Raw genomic sequence first — 26,766 nt, 5'->3', positions numbered from 1 at the left:
TATAAAATTTCAGAGCCCTAGCTCAAAAACCTAGGCCTCCAGAGCCCAAAATGTGTTTTTAAGCACTTCGTGACCCTGTGACCTACTTAATATGCAAATTAGGTCAAGGTCACCATAGTATCCCTTCCCCCTCTGAGATGTATCCACATGTGAAGTTTGGTCACTGTGGGCCCAGGGGTTGCCCAGATATAGGTAGAAACGTTCGAACGGACGGACGTACGGACGTACGTACGGAGACTGTTTCAAGATCCCCCTTCGGGGCCTATCAGCCACGGCGGGGGATAATAACGAAAATACCCAAAATAGCCAAGGATTTGTCTACAAAAGCAAAAACTTAATAAAACACACCATCTAAATTGTAGCTATGAAACATGAATACAAGGTTAGTTTTTAGTACATTAAGCTTTTTTTTCCACATAATTAATATGATTTGTGGCTGCAAACAAATTTTGTTTCATGGTCAAGTAGACCACTGTGAAAAATAGTGAAAAAGATATGAATGTTTGAAGATTAGATTAAAGATACACTCAAGTATCATCACTAAACATCACATTAAGGTGATAGTAAGAATCAAGGAGTTCACTTTGAATTTCAATATTTCACATGTTGGAATTCCCACTGTCTGCTGTGTGGAAGAAAATCAAACATTCCTATTTCTGCAACACAAATGTATGAATGATTGCATCTGCCTTTTTATTTACATCTCACGCATTGCCCCAGACTTTCTGTATCATTTATGTTTTTTTTATTTATAGTAAGTCGCCACTACATTAGGCTTGGATACCTGTGATCTGGTGCAACATCTCTGCCATACTGAGTGGCGTTTTCCAATATCCAGCCCCTCTGCTGCATGCCAATGGGATTCAATCTCAGTATAATGGAGTGCAGCTCAACACGCCTGCAGACTACCACTTGCATGATGCACATAAGGCAAGACAACCTCATTTCTTTCGCATGTTGCTGGCAATTCAAAAACCTTGATGTCTACAAACATATTGCAACAGATGCAGAGTCACAACTACAAATGAGAATAAAGGTTCAATATAGCATGAAGTGTGCGGCTGGTTTTTAAACCCGCTGTGTGAAAACCCACAAAGTATTCCTTGAATAGAATAGAATAGAATAGAATAGAATAGAATAGAATAGAATAGAATAGAATAGAATAGAATAGAATAGAAGTTTTGTCCCCAGCTGTATGATTTTTTTGGGAGAGACTATTCAATACAATCTCATTTAAATGTAAAAACATCACTCCGAGTCCCTTTACAGCTTTATTGGGCAGATATTTTAGTGGCAGATATTTCAGTGGCGCCCCATCAGGCAGCGGCAGTTGCCTTTATGACTTTAGTTGCAAGGCCCTTGACACTGTGACTGGAAGCAGTCAGCTCCACCAGCATTTAAGCTTTGGGTGGAGGAAGTAATGTCCCATTTGACGGTTGGACATCTGTGATGTACCATCAATCCTGAACTATGATAAGATCTGGCAGCCATTCCTTCTTTATTTTGAGTATGAATTCAGAGTATTATATAATTGTTTTTCCAACATCGATGTATGATGTCATTTCATTTTATAGTGCCTGCTGTCTCTGCGGGTTATAATAATAATAATATATATATATTTTTTTAAACAATGCTTGAGATGTATGTATGTATGTATGTATATAAATGCTTAAAATCAATAAAAAGATTTGAATAATAATTGTCACCAGTAGGGGGCACTAAGCACATACATGACTGCTCGGATTACATCCTGTGGGCATGCTGTTCGTGATTCTGCTGTCTAACTACACAGGTCAAATACATGTGTGGCCTGCGACTACAAGAAGGCGTGTGAGTGAAGCTTATGGATTAAAAGGTCACGCGAGGTGGACGTCCTGCAGACAGTGTGTGCGCATACCATAATTTTCCTTCTCGAAAGGTGTAGAATAAGCAGACAGGCGATGGGGAGAAGAAAAGTGTTGTAAAACAGGTCGAATGCAGATGTTGCCTTGCAGGATGCAGGACGGGGAACTGGATTGTGAGGACGCAGCACTCCGCCTACCACCGGCACTATCCAAACACCACGTTGGGGAGATCATTTTTCAAAGGACTGTGTTTGTCTTTTCGGCAGAGGAAGGTGGTTAAAAGGTTGGAACAGTTTATTTTTGAGATCTCCGAAGGTCGTGTTGAAAGCAAATAAAAGGCGAGGGCAGCGAAAGAATCCAAGCAGGAGGGCTATAAATCTCACCCGTCTCAACTTTGCATAGCTTAATCCTCCACAAAAAAAAACTACCTTCAGTGGCCTTTAGCTAGTTGCTCCACACATGCAGGTACAGTTTGGGCCGCAGTGTGGATTAATTTTGAATTGCGGATAGAAAACAAAAAAAGCATTAGTGTGAAGAAGAAAGAGAAAGATTGAACAGAGGCCTAAGGCAGAGTGAATGTTTAATAACTGCAGTTATTGAAAAGTCTGCAAAAGTCCCACAAATGTATAATTAAGCAGGAAATAAAGACACCCAGAGCTGTGGCAGTGATTATTACAACCTGGCTATCATCATCATCATCATCATCATCACATGGCGAGGGACCAGTCTCAATCCTCAAGGTCGCACTCTCAGGTCCTGTATCAGGAAAGCAGCATTTCACTTATCACAACCGATGTGTCTGTTTGTGAGTGTATATTATATCACCCCTGTGTATGTCATCAAGGGTTGTTTAATTTGTATTTCATGAATTATTTTGATGATTATAGATAAATTACTTTATTATGAGTTGTCTTTAAATAAATAATGTAAAAATATGTTTCGTTTTCTAATAATAATAATAACAATAATGAACAAAAAGCAAATACATCCACTGTAGTGTAGAGGTTAACACATTCCTTCCTTCCAGGGGTCTCAATTTGGGGCCATGATCTTGACAACAATTATAAAAACTACATATATTTCTACATGAGGTTTATTAAATCTCCATGCATGCATATGGGAGTTTCCAACACAAAATCCAGATAAATCCAACAATCGTGGAGCTGGTTCAAGTGGGATTAAAATTACTTTCAAAGACAGTCTTCTTTGGATTTATTCAAAGTGGGTCTGCGTGTGTCTTCTCCCTGGAAACGAACATCCTGTGAATAATCAACATGGTCCATACAGGAGAAACACTCAAAACACAGGAACTCAAACATTTTCACTGTGAAGACATGATGAAATGTTCCTTCCTGTCCACTTCACTGAGTGAGTATAATGAGTGAAACATTTTGGATGAGACACCAATTTTCCTAAGTGTGTAATGTGGTTACAATTTGACAATTACAGCTGTAGATAACCACAGTGGTGCAGAAATGACTGAGACACATGATGAAGACGACTCTGTGAAGACATCAGATGATGTGTGGCTATGAGCCTCGAAAATGATACTTTCTTTTTCACTAAAAGCAAATCTATGTTTTTGTAAAAATGAGGATGACAATAATAGTTGTGCAATTCCACACAAGTGGGGGTGTTGTACTGAATCCAACATGCTGATGTTTCTCTTACATAACAGAAACCGAACCAACATCATGACGGAGATTCAAGTAACACAGTCATAACCGTTTATCTCCACCAACACAGATCCTGCTGCCAGAAAACTACACACCAACTCAACCATTTCTGACTCAATACAAAAGATTTCACTGCTTAATGGGTTTTTTTCAATTCATTTCTTTGTAAAGCACCATGAATTGCTTTGTTTCTGAGAGGTGCTCTTGAAATAAATGTGCCTTTCTTTGCCTGTATATCGATCTGTACATTTTCATTTAGTAGAATAAATGTTAACAGGACCTATAAAGGCAATTAGTTAGTGTTTGCATGCAGCTGCACAGATTCATTATTCTTTTCCTTCTTTTTCAGTCCTAATGTAAGCATGTTACACATTAAGGATGAATATAGTTGTATTCTTACGTAAAGAAGATATATCTTAATAACTGCTGCATGTGATTTTAATATGGAGAATGTATACGACTAATACATTTGTACGCTCCCTCATTTTTTTTTCTGACTATGTTTTATGGATATGCTAAAATAATTCTTTGTCATCATGTTTAATTCACTCATGCTTGAGACTTTATGAGGTTGGAAATTCCCACTGGGAAAACAGGAAATTAGCATGTAGTTTGGGAACTGCAAAACACAGCAGAAAAGTCAATCAATGATATTGACTTAAGATGTACAATTTAATCAGTGTGTTAGAGGGTTAAGGTTACCAGCAGACAAGACATAATACAGTGATAGATTAATGTTTTTTTTTTTTGTTTTTTTTTGTTTGTTAAATCCAAATATAGCCAAAAGCAAATAAAACAAATACGTGCCTCTCAAAGAAGGAAGATGTTGGGTGTTATCAGACTTTCTGAGGAAATTCACACGAATTGTTGGAATCCAGTTCAAAGTTTTTACTTTGAAAGTGGAATTTGAATGAAAAGAAGCTTATATTTTGGCCTGCAACAGTCCTGCATTTTACACTGCTAAATGTGGTTTATGTTGAAATTTTACTAAACATCCATTAGAGCTCTTTCACATCCTTTTCCCAATAATTCAATGATCATTTAAGCCTTAAATGATCATCATTATGAACTTAACTTAAATTTTAAGGGGTGCCTGTTCCTGGCCTTTTCATGATCTTTGAAACAAACAAACAAACAAATCACAAGAAAAAAGTATGGTAAACAAGCCTAACACTTTATCTGAATCAGAAAAATGCAATTTCATCCCATTTGTTTTCTCCCAAAAACATGACTTTACTTTGCATCAGACATGTAACTTCTCAGGGTATTTTTTTGTAAGGATCTTTATTTTTCACCTTTTTTCCTTAAGTGAGTATCAATGTCATTTTAGGCCATAAATATACCCAAGAAAACTATTTTAAAGTTCAAAAGTGACAAAAACCTCATCTGTTTAGGAATCTATTGCGAGAAAATAACAATCCATGTGATTTATTACAACAATTTGTTCAGCCAAATTGCATTTTTTTTCTTTTCTATGATAGGTCTGATGTATTAATACAAATTAAACATACTTAGTCAAAGCAAAGATGGAACCGTGTCTTTGTCATTATAAGGACTTTAAGGCAAAAAGTGTCTTCCTGTGTTAATAAACTCATAAAACTTATACTTATCTCACAGCACAATCTTTAGCTCAGAAATGATTAACTTTCTGAAAATGTGAAGAAATGAGGATGCCTTTAACGTCATAAAATCTAATTGGAGAGACCTCATCAAAGAAAAAAATGACAATACAGTGTGCTATTATGAGGACAGTTTAAGAAAATGTACGATGATTAGACAGATTTGAATATCAGTATTACACTAGGAATGACAACAAAGCTGACCACGTTTACTTATTAACTTTCTATATATTTTGTAAAGTTAAAATATAGATAGATAGATAGATAGATAGATAGATAGATAGATAGATAGATAGATAGATAGATAGATAGATAGAGTGGGCAGCAGCCTGTTGGGGGCGGAGTTTCTGCGCAGTTTGAAGACTCAGACAGAAAAGTAGTTGGGATGGCAGTGGGCTGAGTATCTCTCTTCTTTCCGTCTTTTCTTTCTTCTTTTCAAAAGCCTGCAAATAACTTATCGGACCTGTGGACAGTACAGTACGGACGCCGTTTGGACCGCCATGCGCCTGTTGTGCGTGTGTCTGCTGTGCGCGCTGCTTCACTCCAGAAAGTGCGCAGCGAGCGCGCGGACCCCTCCGACAGGACAACCTCTGCATGCCGATGATGGGAACTTCTTTTCAGGGCAGGATCGCCCCACACAAGAGCCCATTCAGCTTCGGCAACAAGTGATCCAGCCAGCGCCAGGTCGGTGGCAAACTCGCTTATATAAAAAAAAAAGTTGCATAAGTGATCGTGCGTAATTCCCGCAAATAGGGGAAATGAATGCGCCCGTAAAAGCCAGTTAGGTGTTTGATTATGAGTGTTTATACTCCACCGAGCGTGACATTAAAGGGCTATTTGTTCCAGATTACAGACTAAGATGTCCTTGTTGAGCCGGAATGGACCATCTGTATGAGGATTTGCGCACAAATCTACAGATCTGTAGCTCATGAGTAATAAGAAGTGGTGTGGGAGCTCGCTGCTGTCACCTCCCGAGTAACGGCCTCTCCATCTGTCTCCTCCCTCGGCATCACCACCAACAGGCAGCAATTCATCATGCATTATGCCTGCATTTGATAAGAAAAGCCTCCCCCCAAAACAACCGAAGCAGTTCATTATTACGCAGTGTTTTTGATTTGCGGTGGCCATGCTCGTTGACAGAAGCAAAGCATGCTGGGGCCTTCTCACGCTCACTCTTGCACTTTTCACCACTTTTTTTTTTTTTTTTGCTTCCTTCTTGTAGGACCAGCCCAATGGAACTGAAAGAGGCATTTGTGGCCCCTGCTCACTTTATCAACCGATTCATGACTAATTCATGCTGATGTGGGAGTGTATTACAGTCACGTGATCCTTCAGTCTCGTGTTGTGGAGTGGAAAATATACAGGCGCATGCTGTTACCCCCCCCCCTTTCCCATCTCTTCTTTTTTTTTTTGTGCAGACTTGTGCAACAGTCCCTGCATCCCCTTTCTGTTCAGTTCAAAACATGGGGGAGGGGAGGGGGGGTAAGCCTGCCCATTTTTCATGTGTTTGGTATCAAATCTGACAACTGCGACATACAGATTTAAAATTTTTAATCAAGCAGATGGTCTTCCCCCTCCTCTTCCTCCTCCTCCCCCCCATGCTGAGATCTCCATTGTTTTGGGCCTTCATAATGAGTGGAGATTTAAAGATTTAATCATTCGCCCACAGGGAAGGTTTGTAATCATCCTGCGTCGAGGCTGCTGAGACTTCTCCTTACAGAACGTCAACATGCGGCTCCAAGATATCTAACAGAGCGAGGAGGGTCATTCGAACCACTTTGAATATCATTGATTGCTTTGGAATTACTGCAGAATTATAGTTATTTTGGAGTTGACATGTGGATGGAAAACGATGATGTCATCACCCCACCTCTCTACCGATAACCCCGTGACCCCAACAATGGCGGACGGCGTGCTCCAGGTGGTGCTGCAGAAGCTACTGATCATATTTGGTTCAAAAAGGCCATACGCATTTCTCCATACATGGATTTTTGTATGCTCTGTGTCTTCTGCGCCACCTATGGGCCTGGCATGTGTAATTCATTGTAATTTTTGTTTTTTTATGGTGCGAAGTGGATGCAGATATTTCCTAGGACTAGGAAAAAGATTATTTGTACATTATTTGTACAAACATACATTGAGGGAAAGTGCTGACCTTTAAATGCCCTTAAGCGTGAATCTGTGTGTCTGCACTGTAATGGATTGGCAACCTGTCCACGGTGAACCCTGTCTTCACCCATTTCTATTGCAGACCACCATTTTTATTATTTATTACAACCCTCATGCATTGACATATGTGAATTAAATTGCTATTCAACGTAGCTCGGGGGCTACAGACATCCCAATTTCATATTGAGTGTAAAGTATTGCCATAACAACGTTGAAATTTAAACATTTCAGTTTTTCTTTGTTTTGGCATAGAGGTGTAAAGGGGGTAGAATATGTTTTTCAGTCTACTGGTATAAATGTATCTGATGATGCGCTGCATCCTCACCACCTGCAGCAGGTCCTTCCCCGGGAGGTTCTCCATAGCCGACAAACAGTGACACAATAAAATTCTGCTGTAGTTTATTTGCTCGGGTCATAATTTCTGCTGTCTGCCGAGGACGGTGACATTTTTCTGCCCCTCACAATAATTGGAGTTGCCCCTCTCATCAGAGATGAAGCATCTTTTGTCTTGAGATTGATGTTGCTGACTCGTGCCGGAGGAGAGTTTGGCCCACATTTCAAATGACTGCGCTAGTGTTTACCGCCCGTCAGTGGAATGTGTGGCCTAATTCCAACACACACACACATACAATATGCACATACGCAGAACCAGAGGGGAGGAGGGGGCCACAACAGATAAGTCTCTGTTGGACCATCTGTTCATGCTCCCTGGTGGTCTCGCAAGACTGACCAGTCAACATGTTTGTGCTTTTTATCCCAGTGGAAAGAAAATATCGTGTTTCATTTATTCCTTTTGACAGAAAACAGAAGAAAATGACACAGATATAGTACAATGTGTTAATATATTTCTTCTGTTTGACCTTGCGAATAATTACACTTGAAACCTAAAAAGAAAACCTTCTAAAATATAATGTAATAATAATAATAATAATAATAATAACACAGTTTGCATGTGCCTCCTGTCCCTGGTGGGTTTTTCTTAGGTGTTTGAAAGAAATTGCTCCTCAGGTAGAAATAAGTAGTCGACTCGTTTGAATTAAAAAGTGAGTATCGTGTTGGTGTTGAATCAAAACATAGAGAAAACGTATTTCTTAATAATGCAACCAGCACTTTCAAATATGCTGATACTCACAATCAGCAGAAACCTGAAATCTGTTTCCCAGGTTTGTCATCCAATGATAATATTTTAAAAGTGAAGCAGAGCAGCTAACTCTCACACACTGACAACATGAGTCACACACATGATACATATTGTCAAGCAAAGCATCCCATTTTGGTTGATGTCGGATTTGCTGAGGAATGAAACGACGGTTGGGATCCATAAGCAATAAGAAGCATTGGAGAAGGCGAGAAGGAGAGGCGCCATGTGAACCGTCTCTGACGGCTCATTAGACGATGAGAGGATAGTTGCTGCTCCTTCTCAGAGTTTCACCGTACAGTATATGTGTCAGGATCCATCTTATATGTTCTTGCTTTCTTTCCTCGAGAAAGAATTGAGATTTCATTTATTTCCCCTGGAGACGGATCAGAATCGGAACCAGAAAGATTTTCATCATCATTTTTGTTCAGCGTATGAGAAAACTAGGAATAGATAAGGGAACGTGCACTATAGCTCCGTTTACATGTTTCAAGTGAAAATGCAATCATTTTTGCATTTTTGTCTTTACACAGCAATGTTTTGAAAATGATGTCCATTTACACAGAAACAGCAGAAACGCATGAAAGCAATGTAATTAGCATGTGGGACCACTCGTCAGTGCTGCTGTTTTGTGTTTTTTTGGGGGTGGAAATGAAACCACACACTAAAAACAATGGGAGTACACGGACATTTGTATGTACAGATGACCAAGTTGGATTGATATCACTCAACTAAAAAAGCGTCCAAAGTTCCAAGGGATGATGTGAGATTTAAAAATAAATGTGAGAGCTGTGTCATTTCAGCTGTAGCCAGTAATATTGATTTACACCCGAAAAGTAAGAAGACATTAGACATTTCTGTATCAAAGGTGTCCAAGACATTTTAGTTCACATGCGGCCCAATTTCATCTTGAGTGGCTTTTATAAGTTTTAATACGTTTTTCTTTGTCGTGGCACAGAGTATACGTGATGAAAATGTATCTATTTTAATAAATCCAAACATTTATTAGGGAAAATGAGTGCAATCTCAACATTAATTCAATTTTAGTGAAACCTTCTTATGCAAAATATGATGAAATGTCCAAAAAAACTGTTGAATTATGCCTGTTTTTACAAACTCACCCTGACAACATGGCTTAGAGGCTAGTTTGAGTGCAGCAAATTGTGTGTACCTCAGCTTGGGTCTCAGTGTTGTGTTCAGTACTCTTAAGAAATGTATTGAAAAAATTGCTGTTATGTGTGACATTTTTACCATTCATTTGTAGATTGGTGATTTGCTGGGCTGCATTGGACGCGTTTGGACCACGGGCCTTTTGTTTAACACCCCTATTCCCCTAATATCCTAACTCAACTCACAATTTTGTAAAAAAAAAAAAAAAAAGATATTGTCTTTAAAGTGGGGGGGGGGGGGGGGGGGGGTGGACAACCTAATATTTGACTCTCAAATGTGCACAATGTGGTTCACAAAGTGGTTGACTGGTGGATGGTGCCATTATGTGCCTGATAATAAGAACATTCGAGCCCCATCACACGCAACTCGGGGATCTGCTTTGTATCTGTGTGCTCGGCCCATTTCAGGCCCACTTCATAAACCTCTTTGTGGCACGGTTCAGTCCACCAAATGGGGAGATTATAGTAATCTGGCACGAAACACCTCCACTTCAGGTTTAGTGACCCCACCCCCACAAAACCACCTCCCTCCATGTTTGGCTGCTAAAGCAGAACACACAAAGAGGAAGGCCACCTCTGTACATCCCTCAGCTGGAGGTTGATGCTGCAGCAGCTGTTTTATTTTATATATTTATTTTAAAAAATAAAATAAAAAATGTTTTTGCTCTCCTGGCTGCTGCAGGCGTTTGTTTGCCTCTGATCAAAGGGAATTGTTCGCGGGGCAATGATATGGCTTGATCTGGTTATCTGGCTTTGGCACTTGCAGAAATGTTGTGAAAAGCCGGTTGCGTAAAGCGCGGCCTCACCAGTCCTCTTAAAAACCTTTCGACGGATCTCTTTCATTACGGCGACTGGATTATGAGCAATCAGAGCGGCGGTGGGTTCAGACGCTGTGTCAACGTCAGAGAAAGATGCTTATGGCATTATGACTTGAGGGGGGAGGCTGCCGCTGCGGCGGCACCGCTGCGGCAGTTAGTCACTAATAAAAAGTGCAATAAGAGTCTTTCTCTGGGCCTCGCAGCACAAAGCGACGGCAGAGTTGGTGGATGAGCCAGCCGCTGAGATTTACGACTCCCCAAGCTCACTTTCCAGCGACTGGTACACAAAAGCAGCGTGGATAGGCCCCACAACATTTTAAAGTGGGCTGCAGAAGGAAGAACGATTCCTCTTTAATGCACAGTTTATAGTATTCTATTTTAGTAAATGCATTACCAATAAAAACAAGCAAAACAATTCAATACAATATAAAATATAACTTTCCGAGTTATGAATGAAAGGGAGCAGAAGGAAGAATGACCCACGTGATCTGCCCCTTTGTAACAAACCATCGATTTACAATAAGAATAAAAACATACAACAAAGAAATGACTATTGAGTCTGAGAGCAACCACTCACTATAACACTATAATATTATTTCTTCATTTCTTTGTATTTGAATAATATGCTGATTTTGATTGTTTTTTTTAAATCTTGCATTTGACTTTGATTCTTTTGACTCCTTGTCTAGATTGTTCCATAAATTGACCCCTTCTAGAGAAATGCAGCATTCCATTAATTTGGTCCTAAAATTTTGTTTCATGAAGATCTCTGATCCTTTTAACTTATAGTTACTTTCTCTTTTTGCAAATGTGTTTTTGGACATTAACTGGTAAAGTTTCTTGATGAGCTTTGTATATAATTTGCAGAATACTGTAATCTATGTTGTGACAGTTCAACAATTCAAGCTGAATGAATAATGGGTGTGTTACATCTCCAGATTGTTTTTCCCCACTGATTATTCTTATGGCTCTTTTATTTATTTTTTTTACATGCATCACCCCAAACTTAAACACAGTAGCACAGTGCTGCAACTTGGTGCAGCTGCACAGACTGTTACTTGTTTCTGAAGTACTGCTCTGCAGCTTCATCAGTGGTTGTTGAGAGCCACTCGTGCACAGATTTGCACAGCTGCTCTGCAATCACACGCTTTTTCTTTTCTTTTCTTTTTTTTTTTTTTTTTAGGAGAAATGTCCTGTTCTAGCCTAAGGCTATTAAAAAAAAAAAAACACCTTCAGAGAAAAATCAAACTTGCATGAATGCAGTCCTAATACAGCTCAGTCATGCAGTTACATTTGAAATACTCACACAGTAATAAGCACACAGTGGCCGATTTACATGTTGGGTATTTGCATTCGGTTGGAGCTGTGTCTCAGGGCCAACCGTGCACCGATTACTGAATGGGCTAATGGGACACCTACCAGATAAATGTATCAGAAAATACACACAAAGCCACCAAAAAAGCAGACAAAATGCAAATAATCCATCTGATAACGCTACAGGATCGCAAAAAAAAAAAAGCAAACCCTGTAAAATGTATTATAATGACAAAAAAGAAGTCCACAAAGAGATGTCAAACAATACAATTAATACAGATTGGATAGACAGAAAGAAGCAGATGGGACCTGAAGTAAATAAAGATAATAGTAATCATAATTGTGACAAATCAATTATGAAGAGATAAAAAAAACACAAAAATGTGACACCTATTGTTAATTATGGGTCCAACATGACCTTAACTACACTAACATTCCAACTCTGTTTTTATTATATGACTAAAGTAAGATACAGAATGATTGAATTTGCTGGAAAATAAAACCCCAAAAGTGCACAGAGAAAAATAGCCTCAAGTGAGTAACACAAACTTAAGATACAAAATAACCACAAAAAAGAAAAGTGAGCCTGCAAAAACATGCTAAAGATGACCACATAATGAAATGATGAAATTACTGTTACAATATGCTAAAAAGAGCTTTGAGCCACAGATTTTCTAAAATTGCACACAAAGAAAAGCACAATAACAAGAAAACAGCTACACATCTATTCTAATATCATGATAAAGACGCTAAATTGTCAAAATGAGCCACAAAATGAAGAGAAAGCACTATAGTGAGCATTCAGACAAGCACAATAGATTAAAACAAGAATACATTGAAGCTAAAGAGACTAAAATGGGCAATGTGCGTCACAAAAGTAAAAACTTACACATAATACAAAGTGCTAAAGAAAACTTTTACAAAAAAACAAAATGACCTGAGTGAAACAAACACTACTGGGCATAAAGAGATGACTTAAAGAATCACACAAAATAACAAAGGAAAATTATGAAAACACCAAATGGCTACACTGAGATGAAGAAATAAACTAAAGGAAACATTTTGCATCATCTGTGGATCACCGAGTAAATCATTCAGGAAGTCAAACGCTGTGACCACAATTCAGAAAATAATAACCCACTCAAAACCTTTAAAAGAGACCGGTGCGCTTCTAAATCTAATATATTCAAAACAGAACAAATGTGACTATGTACATTTAGAAAACGCTAAATGGAAAATGGAAAAATCTTGAGGGTCACTGTGGAGCTACAACGGGATAAAATCCCATGGAATGCAGTAAAATTTACTTTTCATCGGAATATGGAGTCGGGGCATTTTCAAAAACTTCTACCTCGGGTGGTGTTCAATGGTTCCATAAACCATTGTCATGTCAACAATTCAAATTCAACTTTATTTATATAGCACCACATAGAAAAACGAAATTTGAAAACACTTGACAACATTGTTGTCTAAACAAATCCTTCGTCTGGGGTTCTTCATTCTCAAGCATCAGTTTGGTGATTTAATGACTTCCTGTTAGTTTGTCAAAACCTGCTTTGCCTGAACTCGGCATATGTAACCAAAATAATGAGTTAATAAGACCCTCAAAAGCTTGTCGAAGAACTTTAAAACCGGTTGATTAATAAAGCTTAAATACACCCCGCCGTCCTTCGCTTAAATAAGCGAGCCGTGATTAATTACAGAGCATCGTTTCATTTGCATGCAGCACCAGCACTCCGCCTCGCAGTCCTCCTGTCATCAACTTATTATTGGGTGCCTTGTTGTGAAAGTGCATAATTGGATAAGGTGTCCCATTAGCACTACTGGACTGTGATTCTGCCTAAAATCCTGTAAAAAAAAAAAAAAAAAAAAAGACTCCCTGATGACGAAACATTATTGAAAATATGTTCTCTAAATAGCTCCCTGTATGCTGATGCGGCATAATTTAGTGTGAGTACATGTTTAGCCTTTTCTATGTGCTGGGATTAATTGACTGATACCCTCCAGGGAGTATACAAATTACTTTCCCTGTTGTGTTGTCGATAAGGCCCCATCTAGGTTAATTGGAAATGCAGCCACTTCCAAAGCACGGGGCCACGCTGCATAAAAGAGGGGTGGACGCCAAAGTGAGAACGCCTCAATGGCATCCGACCTCGGGTTGGAATTGTCTTTTGGGCTCAGAGTCTTACATCGAGGTTGGTCTGATTGCAAAAACAACCAACAGTCTCCACTTGTGACACAAGCATGAATACTACATCCTTTCCAGCATTTCTGCTGTTTCTGTGTTAAAGCAATACTTTTCTGAAATGACAACGTAAAAAAAAAAGATGCGAGTGAACTCGGTGTTAGGTAAGAGTGGGACATTGGAATGCAACCCCCACACACACAAACACACACACAAACCCCCCCAAAAACTCAACCAACAAGCAGAACACACAGAAGAGTCTCAATATATACCACAAGCCACCAGGTGAAGACAATCACGCACTCAGGCACAGGTGAAACATCAGGGCAGGGAACAGCAATCAGTTCACTATTTGTGGTGTCATGTTTTTCTCCAGGATTCTGATTGGCTATCATGGCTTCATGCTTCTTGTTACACTGCCCCTGACAGGTGTGGCTGCTCATTGTGTTTCGTAGTATTATATTATATACTATATTACAGTATTATCATAGTCAAAGTGTTATAGCATCAAATCAGTATGTGAAACATGTATTTTTAATTTGACATGTTTAAGATTTGTGATTGTTCTTCAGCTAACAAACAATTCTTCTTGACATATACAGTATATATATATATATTTTTTTCATTTAATTTTCTAAAATTCATGGTTGTTTTATGACTTTTTTGCTGTGTGTATATATCTTCTGCAAATAAAGTAATTTAAATATTGGTAAAATAGTATATTCATTTGAATGATAATATATATAGGGCCAAGCTCAGCGGTGACTGATGTAAGCATAACAGAGTGCGATCAGCAGGAAAACACAACAAATACTATTTAAAAGGAAGAATTTTACAAGCTTTGGCTCGATTGCTGTACAAATAAAAGTCAAACATGGCCACATGGTGGTGTAGTGGGTTATTGCTTGAAAGTCCCAGGTTTGAGTCCAGTTTGGATTTGGGAGGTCGATGGGTGTGCATGTTCTCCCTGTTTATGAAGGATGGCGTACACAGATGGTCGATCAAGCAACCTTCACTGCACCCACATGACCAGAATTTCAATAATTTCCAGACTAATTTCCACCAATCAATGTGTCACATTATTAATTAATGTGCATTCACATGCATTGCTTCTCTTGCTGCTATAGGTTGTTTTTTTTAAAAGAGGAAAACCTGTCAGGTGGATGAAAACGTTCTCGACGCCCTGTGAAGTCGACATTGTACTCCTTTGTTGTAACGCCCAGTGACCTTCCCCTCCCTCAGGTTCCGAATTCAACTTGAAGGTGCAGGTGAACGACGTGCTGAGTCGGCATTTCCTGAGCCGTGCGGTCGTGGAGGTGTACATCAACTACACCAGGACCGACGCCGCGCTCACAGGCCAGGATGGCAGCGTTGTGCTTCGCGTTCCTTATCGCATTGGGCTGCCCATCGCAGTGGTGGCCAGCAAGGACGGCTACATGTGTACGCTGCTGCCTTGTACCACCAACAGAATGCCAAGTAAGTTCAGCGGTTAATGCGTGCCTGTAGACGCCGACAAAGGCAAGTCATCATTTATTCATCACCGGCTCTCAGTGTCGTGAAAAACAGGAGTGTTTTGGCTCCATTCTGAAAGTCTACTGCTTCATAGCCTTACTTTTATTGTTGCAGGACAAATCATCGAAACCTAAATGTTTATGTCAGTGGATCTGCACATTTACAGTCTGCAGAGAGGGGAAAATCTAATTAGCCATGGCTAATATTGAGTAGAAAACTAATCACAGATATCCAAATAGATGCCTCTCTGATGTCCAGGTGTTAGTGCGAGGCCATATGTTGTTCCATCTTTGTGTATTTTCAATAATTAGACAGCAGCTTGTAATAAAATCAATCATCTGGAGCTTGTTTTCTACAGTTCTAGTCTTTCTTTACAGTATATGTGTGTGTGTGTGTGTGTGTGTGTGTGTGTGTGTGTGTGTGTGTGTGTGTGTGTGTGTGTGTGTGTGTGCATTTTTCTATGAGATTGTTTTGAGTAGCATAACTTTTATTGAGGAAAAACTTTCATTCTGAGCCATTTTTATTATCATATAATTAGTTAAGTTCTTTTTATAGAAGTGATTTCCTTGTGTCCGTCTGAATGGAGGGAAAAAAATTTGAATGCCACACTGCCATCTAGTGGGAAAATGCTTTATTTTGGATCATTTAATCTCGTCTCTCTTTCCTTCCCCCCCTTATATTTTCGCTGTAGTATTTTCATCAGTGACGATGTCTCTACATGGCCTTAATCAAGGGAACATCTGGCTGTATGATGACTCCGTCCTGATCACCGGCAGAACGTCTGGTACCATATCCTTATTCTCCTTCAAACCCCCCCCCTCTCCTTGACGCTTCCGTCGAACTATTCATCAAAAACAAAACCAACTGGAGAATTTAATCGCGTCTTTGTCTGTCTGTAGATGTTTCATCCCAGCCTGCAGTCAGGTTTCACAAGAGCCTGCTCAGTCTGACACAAGGCAGTAATTTCACCTCCGTCAAAGCCTTTCTGACTGTTCCCAAACTCAAGTCCGACCAGGACGACTTTGCAAACACCTTTGGTATTGTGAGCAGCAAATCAGGTTGGTGGGTTTTACGTTGGTGACTTTCACTTGCATCATTAGAATTGCAATAAGTGGACAGTTTGTAAAAGGGTGACAAACTGAAGGCAAAAAGACTCAGTCGTGGTCTTTGACATTTTAAGAAATGCTGATCAGCTGCAACGTGATATATGCATTTAGTCTCCCGTTTGCGCAACGTTTTCATATGAAAACCGAAAACTTTCGTTGCGTTTTGCATTACGTGACAACGGTGCTCAGAGCCACTAAAACTGCAACTTCCATCGAAACAGAAACTGGGGAGGAATCAACTTTTCGGACACGCTGTGACTCCCTCCATAGAGTCATGATTCTCAGTCCACATTCCCCTGGGACTTGGCAGCAAATAGGCCAGACTCTTTTCTCTCCGTACTGACGCCATGTGGCCTCATCGAGAGAAAAAACAGGCAATAAAGACCTAATTCTCATGTGAGTCCTCTCCAGCTAATCCTTTGTTTGTTTGTTTTTTGTTTTTTTAAGGTTATGTCAGTGTGGAGCTAATCCCAGTGGCAGCCATCAGTGTGCACCTTTTCTCTGGAGACACCGAGGTAGAAGTTAGTGGTCCGATACAGATCAGCCTCAGTGTTCCTGACAGCTGTGGACTTCACACGTCGCACGTGGTTCCAGCCTGGTTCTTCAACAGAACCACTGGTAAGTACTTACCCTTTCCTCTTTCATCTAACAAACGCGTATCCTGTCATAATCATACAAAGCGTGAATGTCATTAAGGCCCAGTCCAGAAATGACCAAAGAGATGTTTGACTACAGTCTACATCTGCGGGGGAGACGTTAACCCAGATGTCTCACTGTGGGAGAATTAATCGGCATGTTTTATTAGAGTCCTGAACTTGTCTCACTTAGATCCCTGCCAGGAGAAGATCTGCTGTGAGGTCTGTCTGCTCTGTGTAGATAAGGAGACAAGCTGTACTTTGTTCTGTTCTTCAACTGTCAGCAGGCTCTATTTATGCAGTTGTGACAAAAACTAAAAATCAACACACCCCCGGGAGTAAAGAAAGTGTCTGCCAGACTCTTTGTCCAGGCTTGGGGGGGGGGGGGCACGGTTTTGTATCTTTTCTTGGAACCAGACAGTGAATTTAGAGCTGTTTTTAAAAAAACTTTCTTTCAATACAATGATGGGTCATTTCCATCTCAATTTTTGAGTGTTACACAGTCGTAAATAAAGATTGAGTGGGAGGAATGCAAATCCTAAAAATCGTAATATCAAACGGCAATAAATACTTACATATATTACAGTTTTATTTTCGCATTTCTCTCATTTATTTATTTTTTTATTGAACTAACTTACTAACTAACCAACCTGTGCAATGTTGCTTGGTAGATAGAAATAAACATAAAATACTCTCAATTTGTGGATCTAAAAAAAAAAAGAAGCAAGTACATGAATACCAAAATGCCATTTTACACATATTAAAAATTTTAAAAAGACTAGCTAAACACAGCTTTTAATCAGAAACACTTGTTGCCGTGCTTGTTTTCCTGAGGTGGGTGGATGAGAAAAGGACTTGGAACGCTGACGTCTGTGGATGGAAAACTTTCCTGGACGTTCACGGCTCCTCACCTTGGCTACTGGATTGCAGCATCTCTGTCTCCTGCCAGAGGTAAATGTTAGTGCTATTGTGTAAAACCATTGATTGCTTGTGGAACATGAGACCTACACTACGACTCAGGATTTTCTCTCACCGAGGTCGCTTCAGGACTAAGCCTGGATTTTCTCCGGAGCGGGTTATGTTCTGGATATGAGGTCGCTGAGCATTAACACTTCGCTCATTCTTAGAAGATAACGATTGGTGCGTGAATTGAGAGCGAACAGGAACACTAACAAGAATTTGTAGAATAACCACAAGTTTGTTTGGAATAATGAGGTTAATCTTAATGGTCATGCTGACAGAACTACAGAAACATGAATTTATGGAACTCGGAACTGCTCATACCGTCACAGTGATAAATTAATATTCCAACACAAAACACACAAAGATGGGGGAAACTCAGTCTCAAAACAACTCAATGGAAAAGAGAAACTAAACGAAAAGCCGTGAGGAAGTTCTGTCTAAAGCGTTTCTGCTGGTGTAAAGTGATATTGAGTGATCACGGTGCCGTGGCTGATTGTATTGTACAATTAATTAATATTCAATAATCTCCCAAAGTCACACATTAAGCTATGAATTTTCTGGCTTTGGACGCGGCAACTGTGTTGCTTTTGGCCTGGTGGATGTGTTTAATTCTTCATATTTTTATAATAATTTCTCCTTCAGTCCCAAGACTGCGCTGCAGGGATTCTCTGTTTGTGTGATTGGTCAGACGATGGAAACTCCACCCCTTATATGTGAATGTGCACTGATCCCAAAGGGAACGCCCTGGGTTGAATTGCAGAGTTGATAATCTGCTTTGCGTTAACAGTTATCAGGATTGCGAATGTCTGGGTAAGATAACCCAGGTAACAGAGAGATATCCTGGGTATGTTTTTTTCCCGGTTTGTAGTCGAGGCTTCTGGTGACGTGTGAGAGGACCTTCCGAATCTACAATATGGAAAACGTATTTCACTCAGAAATATTCATCACTGAATATCTTCTATATTGTATTGTAATTTCCTTTTTTATTCACCCTCTGTTGGTTTCTTAGGATTTCCTGCCCCCTTTGACTTCATCTTACGCCATTCCTTTCCCCTCATGGCTCTATTTGGAGGCGTGCTCGTTACCGTCGTCTGTCTCCTGGCTGGATTAATACATTATTGCAGGTAACAGAAGCTTTCCTTTCCTCTTCAGGTGGAAGGCATGCGAGCCTTGACCGAAACTCAGAGTGTTTTCAAAAAGTTGCGATTTCATTGGCTCCGAGCCCCGAAAAGAAAAACTTTCTGTTTTCACTTGAGAACGTTTCGTTAACAAGGGTGAAATATTTCTTTCCAACTGTTCTGCCTTGAAGGGTAAAATAAAGGTTTTCTGTTATTTAAAAAAGTATCCCCTGAAATATTTTCTAGTTTCATACACACGTGCCTTGCGAATGTAGAAAACAGGATCTTAGATTATTCGGCCTTAAATGTTCTACTGATTCCATGACTGAGAAATTAGTTCGCAGGGACAATTCTCTAACTGTCTGATTCTCTCAACAGACTTTCCTCCAGCAATAATAAGGCAGTGAAGACGCTACCTGTGCTGAGAAAAGACCAGAATACCTCCACCGGCGACGAGGACGTTTTTGAGGTGTCTCCGTCTCGTCCAAAAGACGGACAAATTCACTCTTTCACCGAGAATCTAGGAAACCAACAGAACCGCTCTCTGACCTCTCAGCACGGGGACAATGTGATAACCAACCCCGGTGCCGTGGCCATAGCGCTGGAGTGCAGCGACCTCGAGCTCGGCGACCTCCCCTGCTCTCTTCAGGCGTCTGAGCAGATCCGAGTGTCGGCGTCTCCCTCGGACAGTTTGTTTTTCTTCAACCAACCGTTGGCCATTCTTCACGCTCCGGCTTTCTTCCATCTGGAGGAACAAGCGGAGCTGGTCCAGTGGAGCAAGTCGGCCACCCTGCCCCGCGTGGGGGCTTCGACCGGCGCCGCCGGCGAGCCGCCAAGCAAAGACGGCTTCACCCAGACTCTTTCCAAAGGTCAGGACACCCAGGGTGAGGCCGTGGAAGGACAAGACCGCCCCAGAGCATCAGAGGGATCGCAGGATGCCGCCTCCGCCTCCGCCACCACACCCAGGGGCCTTCCAGAGTCGGCATCCGTGCCCGGGACATTAAACAGGATCGGGGACGGCAGACGCTCGGCTCACGCCTTCGGGAGACTCGGTACAATCCCCTCGCCTCAGCCTCCCCGTGCCTGGTTCGTGTCTTTGGAGGGCAAACCGGCGGCGGAGATCCATTACGCCGTGTCAGAGCAGCAGAGGAGGCGCAGGCCGGTGGAGAGTAGAGAGACCAGTCTGGACTCTGGGGTGGACATGAGCGAGCTGAGCCAGGCGTCCGGCAGGAGGGTTGTGACTCTGGAGAGGAACGCCACCTTCGTCAAAAGCACATCCACGAGTAAACCGGCACCTCCGCAATGACAAACGCTGGACCGCCATGCTTCTCCTCCCGGACTAACTGCATCACTCTCATCCGTCTACATTCACTTTCTGAACTCGTGTGCAGTACAATTTACAATTCAAGCAGTTTGTGTGATCATGTTTTTGTCCTCAGACTGTAAGAAAGCCCATATTACAACATTCGAGGCGGTCCATCGATTATGGCTTTAACAATGCACACATGCACTCAAAGACTAACTTATAAATGACTTCTTTTGTGTTGGATTATTTTTGTTTCTGATCGAATCTTAATATACATTTTCTTTAAATGATATAATATAAATACTGACCTTGATAGTATTGACATGTTTGTTCTTTTTTTTTTTAAATAAAGGAAATTACTCCTCAGGTAAAAATAAGTGGTCGAATCTTTTTAATTAAAAAGTGAATATTGTGTTGGTGTTGAATCAAAACATACAGAAAACGTATTATTTGAAAATGCAACCAGCACTCATACATTTCAAATATGCTGGGAAGTCTGTTTCCAACTCTTTGATGCATGAAACTGTCACCAAAAAACGATTTCAAGGCTAAAGTAGAATTACACATGCACACACATGTATTTATGAATATTCAATTAGTCCTATTTCGGTTCAAGAGACCCAATTTGATCTTAATGAGGTCAGAAGAGTCAAAACAAAACATAATAATAACCTATAAGAAATAAAAAGCTCCTAAATCTTCCCTTAATTTTTACACAAAATCAGGATGGTTTGTACTGGTGCGTCAAAAATGTGTGCATGAGATGTTTGTATCAGACGTGAGCGTGCAGAGTGAGTGGATGGCAAGCGTGTATGAAACGTGTGTGCAAGTAAGGCACGCGCCCCTTGCAGTGGCACTGCGCCCCCACCAGGGGGCGAACCAGACACTGAAGGGAACCACTCGTGTACATTAGGAGGAAGTCGCTCTGTTCATGAGTGGAAACCAGAAGAAAAGGCATATGCTCGTCAAACTAACTCTAGAAAAAGAAGAAAACAGCGAGTACTACACGTGAATACTTTGTATGTTTACGTCTTTTTGTTGAAACATACGCGTTTTGATTGCTTCTTTTTTTTTTTTTAGTCCTGTACAGGTGAGATGTTTATAGTTATTAATTATTGCGCACTAATGGCGGAATTATCTCTACGCGTTTACGCATAGGGCAGGTTATATGGCGTCTTTTCAAATGTATGTATGGTTTTTTGATATCTTACACTGGTTTAAAAGTACAATTCAATCTGCAAAAAAGAGCAAGCGTTCTGTTTTCCACTTGTGGTTAATACAGCCATTTTAGTTTTGTCTTTTTGCACAACTTACTGTAAATGTGGACTTCGTGGACACCAGTCCAAGTGTGTCTGTATTAAATTATTCCGTGTTTTATTTCTTTAGATAGAGAAAACGACAGGATTCCTGAACGGTTTTTTTCCCCTGGTATCCAGATTTACTTTCACTTTAAGCAAGATGCCAGGTTTACCTGAATACGAATTTCACACGAGCTATCCAAAATGTTTAGCAAAGACACACAAACAATCCAATTACTACCGTAACAGCGTCAGAGATCTGTGAAGGTCTCTGTGGTTTTCATAGGAATACCCTCACTCTCAAACATCATATTCACAGCGATGACTAAGTACGTAACTACAATATGCAATGATGAAAGAAACAACACATAACTGTCACTTTCTGCTCCTTTGTTCCTGAATGAAGGGTGAAGTTTCTTCAAGCATCTTTTATGAAGCCGTCGAATGATTAAAAAGAAAAGAATCTTTCCCAGTTTATATTTCCATCCTGAATTAAGTAATCTGTCCAATCACGGGCCATGGAAAGGTTAAAGTCGGAGCAGAACCGACTGTGCGCCTGGCTTTCTGAAGACCCCGATTATATTGTCGATCACTGTGGGGATATTTTGTCAGTGAACGAATTTAAAGAAGTGCAGAAGCAAACAGGCGCGTCAGAGAAGATCAGAGTGCTTTTGGGAATCATCACCAACAAGGGAGGAGGTGCCTGTCAAAGCTTCATGGACATTCTGCAACAGGACCAAGATCATTACAAAGGCCTGCAGCAGTTCTTCAACAACTCCGCTCAGGGTCTGTGAGAGTTGAATACGCCAGCCTCAGATTTGTCTTCCAGCATAATCATGTCACAATGTTTTATGTTTACAGGCCTGATCACGCCAAAGGTGGTAAGCGATAAATGCAGCGTTGTGTCCATCAATGACTTGAAAGACACAAGCGAGAAGTCCTTTTCCAACAAGATCAAAGTTGTAAGCGGTCCAGGTGGAAGTTTGTCTGGTAAGGTTTTGTCTTTTTGTGTCCAGTGAGGTTTCAAAAAGTTCAGTTTCAAACATTTGTCCCATTCAGAAAACTTTTCACTTGAAACGTTAATGTTTGAAATAACGCTTGGAAAGTTTAACCGTCTGCCATCCATTGTCCATCTGTCCATGGAGTCATGGTTCATCCATCCATCCATCCATCCATCCATCACTGAGAAAATCACTTACAGTCAGTGCATGTTTTGTTTTTTTTCTCCATTTGGGAAGGCACCAAGGTTTCTATGTAGGAAGAAAATGCAAACTCAGCATGGAAAGTCACACAAATCTGGACCTGAACACTTAAATCAAGAGTACTAACAAATATCTATGAACTCAACCTCATAACTTGCTTTCTTTTACGAGCCTATTCATTTTTGGTAATGAACCACAATGACACACTCTGCCTTTGTAAGACGTTTAATTCCAGGGATCACAGATTGTCCACGTTGCGTTTCTTCATGCAGGACTGGTTGATGGACAAGTGCCTCAAGCGAGTTACGTTGCAACTGGTGGCAGCGTGATACTGGCTAATCGATTATCTGGCGTCAACATTGTTGGCGACATAGGATTTTCAGTGTGTGTGAAATCACCGGAAGCGTTTAGAGGTAACAATTTAACTTTGAATGTTTTTACACAATATTTGTACTGTCAATATTCATCTTTTAACTTCTTTTTTTGCATGTTCCTTTTCAGGTACAGTGGAAGAGGCACCATCTGTCCCTCAGGTATGTACCCTTCATTGACAAACATTAAAGTATACTCTGTAGATGTATTTTGTGCTTACTTAGCCATGTTCTTTTCGGGACAACTAATAATCTCACATTCAGGAAAAATAATCAAGAACACATTAAATTGGCAGTCATTGTGTTATATGGTTTGTTTTTTATTCTCTATAAATATAAACGCAAATGTTGGAACAATCGTAAGCCAGAGCCACTAACCTGGCTTCCCGGTCTTGTAATACCATGTTGTACCACAAGATGGTGTGTAGTCCTTAAGAACCAGTTAAATCCACATAAAATGTAGTTATTACTCTTTAATACCGCCCTGGTTGGTAGAGCAGGTTGGCTTATAAAGGTATACAAACAATGGCTGCGTGCAGTAGACACGAGGGAAACTCATTCACTATTAGAGACAGAAGATGCAGTCAGATGACAAAAAAGCTTTTCTGTCTTTCCCTCATTTTACCTCAACTTAAAGCAATACAAAGCGATTCAAGACTTGTTCCGACATAAGATCCTCTCATGATGAGAGCTGCTGCTTGTCCACCACAGGGTCCTGCGGTGAGGATGATCACTGAACACAAGGTGGAGCTCATCGACTGCCTGAGGAGCGACCCCATCATCCTGCAGCACGCACAAGCCAGAAACATCATCACTGACATGCAGTATCAGGAGCTGAAGCAGACATCAGGGCCGGTGAGGACCGTCACCGACCTCCTGGATGTGGTAGTCGGTAAAGGCCAGGAGACCTGCCAACGATTCCTGCAGGTTCTCAACGAAGCCGACGTCCTGGATACTTACCCTCAACTCAGGAAGATTCTGAGCATTAATTAGTTGAGGCGATGAATTATTTCTTAATAACTGCAGTGTACATTGAAATTGTTGAACATTGTATGTCTTCCTGAGGACATTAATAGTTGATAATACATTTTGTAGACACATTTTTGATAGTTTGATTAAAGCTGCAATGAAAACACTGCTTTTTTTTTTTTTTTTTTTTACATAATTCATGTTTTGTTTAGTTTTTTTGTGCTTTTTTTTTACTGATCTTTTGGAGTTTTAAGTCAGAGCCAAAGTGTTTTCAGAAAGGTATGTTTTTTGTTTTTTTTTTACAAATGGGTCAAGTGGGATGTGTTGTTTCATTGTTTTTTTGTTTTTGTTTTGTTTTAAAAATTTAAATTTAAATGTTTCTCTTTTTGTTTCTTTCTTTTTGTGTTTTGTGTTCAAAATAAAGTTTCACTCATTAATTCTAGAACTTTATAGATACTTTTTCCACAATTATTGTTACTTTATTGATGCTTTTCTACTAATTCTGTAATCATTATGCATGCATGTTATCCCCCCCTCTCTCTCAGACACACAATGGAGCTATTGCTATTTGATTGTACTCAGAAGTGGCAGTATGAAAGGAATGCGAGTGGCAGCCACACACAAAATTTCATCTGAAATTTTATAGTATTTGCTACAATTCTGTTGTCATTCAGCTGTGCTTTGATTTTCTCCCACTTTTGTTTTGTTTACTTTGTCATATTCACACTTTAAATGGTTATAACATGTCAAAATATAGATAAATGTATTTTCTCTCGAGTAAATGATTCAAACTAATCAAAATGCTCACAGGAAAGAACTGTGTAACACTTTGCCAACACTCCTTTTCACTGTTGAAAAGTACAAGTACACCACATTTGGATAAAATTACTGCTTGCATCTTAAATTTCACTCATGAAATGACACACTTTACATGTTTCATGGATTCTTATTGTCCAAAGTTAAAAAAGAAAAGAAATCACAACAGAATGACGCATGCTGAAATCTTTTCACTTGAGGTCTCTATTATACAAATTTTGATAGTGCCATTTATGGGGAGTAAAGCTTCAGAAATACATACATTGGGGAATTATATGTATAATTTGGAGATCATTGCATTACCAATTTTTTATTTATCCCATAAACAAAGAATAGTTTTAAAAGGTTTCGAATGAAACATCCTAGAATCTCTCTAATGTGCCAACACAAAACAATAGATAATTGTTATTATAATTTTTTATTCTACCATCAGCTTCTGTCTCCTTTTCCACACTCAAAGCAGTTTACGAGGTGTGACTGGCCAATAACTTGATTTTAATTGTTTCCAGATCAGAGAGCCTGAGTTCATCCAAACAGAACATACAGACCTCACACAGTCACAGTAATTGTGTTGGATCCCGTGTGGCTCTGTGCTTTCTGTCGGTAGGGAGAAGCCCTGGCAGGAGAAACACGAACACTGAGAGTCACACCTCCCTGCCTCCTCACCCTGGACGCAGGCCTTACTTTGGCTGTGACCCAAGACACTCTGGACGTGAGGATCCAGGCTGCTGGAGGATCCGTTTGGAATGGAAACAGTCTGACGCACTTGGTGGATCATAAAACGCCAGCAGGATTATCACGGGCCTGTAGGGGACAGTGAATGACACACTTTTTTTCTTTTTTCTTTTTTTCTACATGTGGGCCTTGCACTTGCCTCATCGCTGTATATTTCCCTGGCTTTTTTCTTTTTCCTCCAACAGTTTTGAACCTCTGTTGAGGCATAACTCCATGTGAATGATTTGTTAAGAGAACTGTTAGAAACACACCAAAATCATCTGTTTTCATTTATAGCTGTATAGGCATTAACATCTGGTGCAATATCAGATTTCTGACTGCACAACACAGAATATAATAATGATAATACTATATTGTATTTATCTGCATCTTTCAAGACACCTAAGGACACAAAGAGCATGTTAAAATACAGCTCAAAACATAGTAACAACATTAAAACATTCATGGATTTATAGCAGTTGTGTAACATACATTTGTTTTAAGATGAGATTTAATACTGTCCTGGGTGGTAGGATGAGCGACTGAAGGCTCTGGACCACATGGTGGACATGTTGGCTGTGAGGCTGTGAGGCTCAAGCAGATCAGAGAGAGCAGCTCTGTGTGTGTGCAGATGTGGAGGAGGTCGGTGAGGTATAGAGGAGCGAGGCTATGGAGAGCCTTCAATGTGGGAACCAGTGAAGTTCATGGACAGCTGGGGTTATGTGATGACAAGAGGGTGTTTGGTGGAAAAGTAGAGCTGGGTGTTGTCTGCATTGCACTGGAATTGTATATTATATTTATGGAAAATATGACCAAGAGGGAGG

General features: G+C 40.2%; 2 protein-coding genes across 2 annotated transcripts; both read left to right on the top strand.

Moving 5' to 3' along the window:
• Positions 1 to 5,630: 5,630 nt before the first annotated feature.
• Positions 5,631 to 20,940, top strand: LOC308131508 (protein FAM171B-like). The gene is made up of 8 exons (XM_080498248.1): positions 5,631 to 5,823; positions 15,175 to 15,408; positions 16,136 to 16,228; positions 16,344 to 16,502; positions 16,998 to 17,168; positions 18,020 to 18,136; positions 19,158 to 19,272; positions 19,645 to 20,940. Exons 1-8 carry the CDS (start codon positions 5,640 to 5,642, stop codon positions 20,570 to 20,572), a joined length of 2,001 nt encoding a protein of 666 aa, XP_080354374.1. The 5' UTR covers positions 5,631 to 5,639; the 3' UTR covers positions 20,573 to 20,940.
• A 618-nt stretch (positions 20,941 to 21,558) lies between these two features.
• Positions 21,559 to 24,573, top strand: LOC308131168 (uncharacterized protein). The gene is made up of 6 exons (XM_080497784.1): positions 21,559 to 21,662; positions 22,277 to 22,656; positions 22,732 to 22,860; positions 23,345 to 23,485; positions 23,574 to 23,605; positions 24,155 to 24,573. Exons 2-6 carry the CDS (start codon positions 22,389 to 22,391, stop codon positions 24,434 to 24,436), a joined length of 852 nt encoding a protein of 283 aa, XP_080353910.1. The 5' UTR covers positions 21,559 to 21,662; positions 22,277 to 22,388; the 3' UTR covers positions 24,437 to 24,573.
• Positions 24,574 to 26,766: the final 2,193 nt, after the last annotated feature.

The sequence above is a fragment of the Blennius ocellaris genome (assembly GCF_963422515.1).
Source record: "Blennius ocellaris genome assembly, chromosome: 6".
In the NCBI taxonomy this organism is placed as follows: domain Eukaryota; kingdom Metazoa; phylum Chordata; class Actinopteri; order Blenniiformes; family Blenniidae; genus Blennius; species Blennius ocellaris.
Note: the sequence above shows the minus strand (reverse complement) of the source record. Positions and strands in the feature narration are given on the sequence as shown.

Bases quoted from the DNA above. Each gene is read 5' to 3' on its own strand.
- LOC308131508 (XM_080498248.1), top strand. From the start codon at position 5,640: ATGCGCCTGTTGTGCGTGTGTCTGCTGTGCGCGCTGCTTCACTCCAGA. The intron at 5,824-15,174 runs GTCGGTGGCAAA...CCCCTCCCTCAG, and splicing joins AGTGATCCAGCCAGCGCCAG to GTTCCGAATTCAACTTGAAG. The intron at 15,409-16,135 runs GTAAGTTCAGCG...TTTTCGCTGTAG, and splicing joins TACCACCAACAGAATGCCAA to TATTTTCATCAGTGACGATG.
- LOC308131168 (XM_080497784.1), top strand. From the start codon at position 22,389: ATGGAAAGGTTAAAGTCGGAGCAGAACCGACTGTGCGCCTGGCTTTCT. The intron at 22,657-22,731 runs GTCTGTGAGAGT...TTATGTTTACAG, and splicing joins CTTCAACAACTCCGCTCAGG to GCCTGATCACGCCAAAGGTG. The intron at 23,486-23,573 runs GTAACAATTTAA...GTTCCTTTTCAG, and splicing joins ATCACCGGAAGCGTTTAGAG to GTACAGTGGAAGAGGCACCA.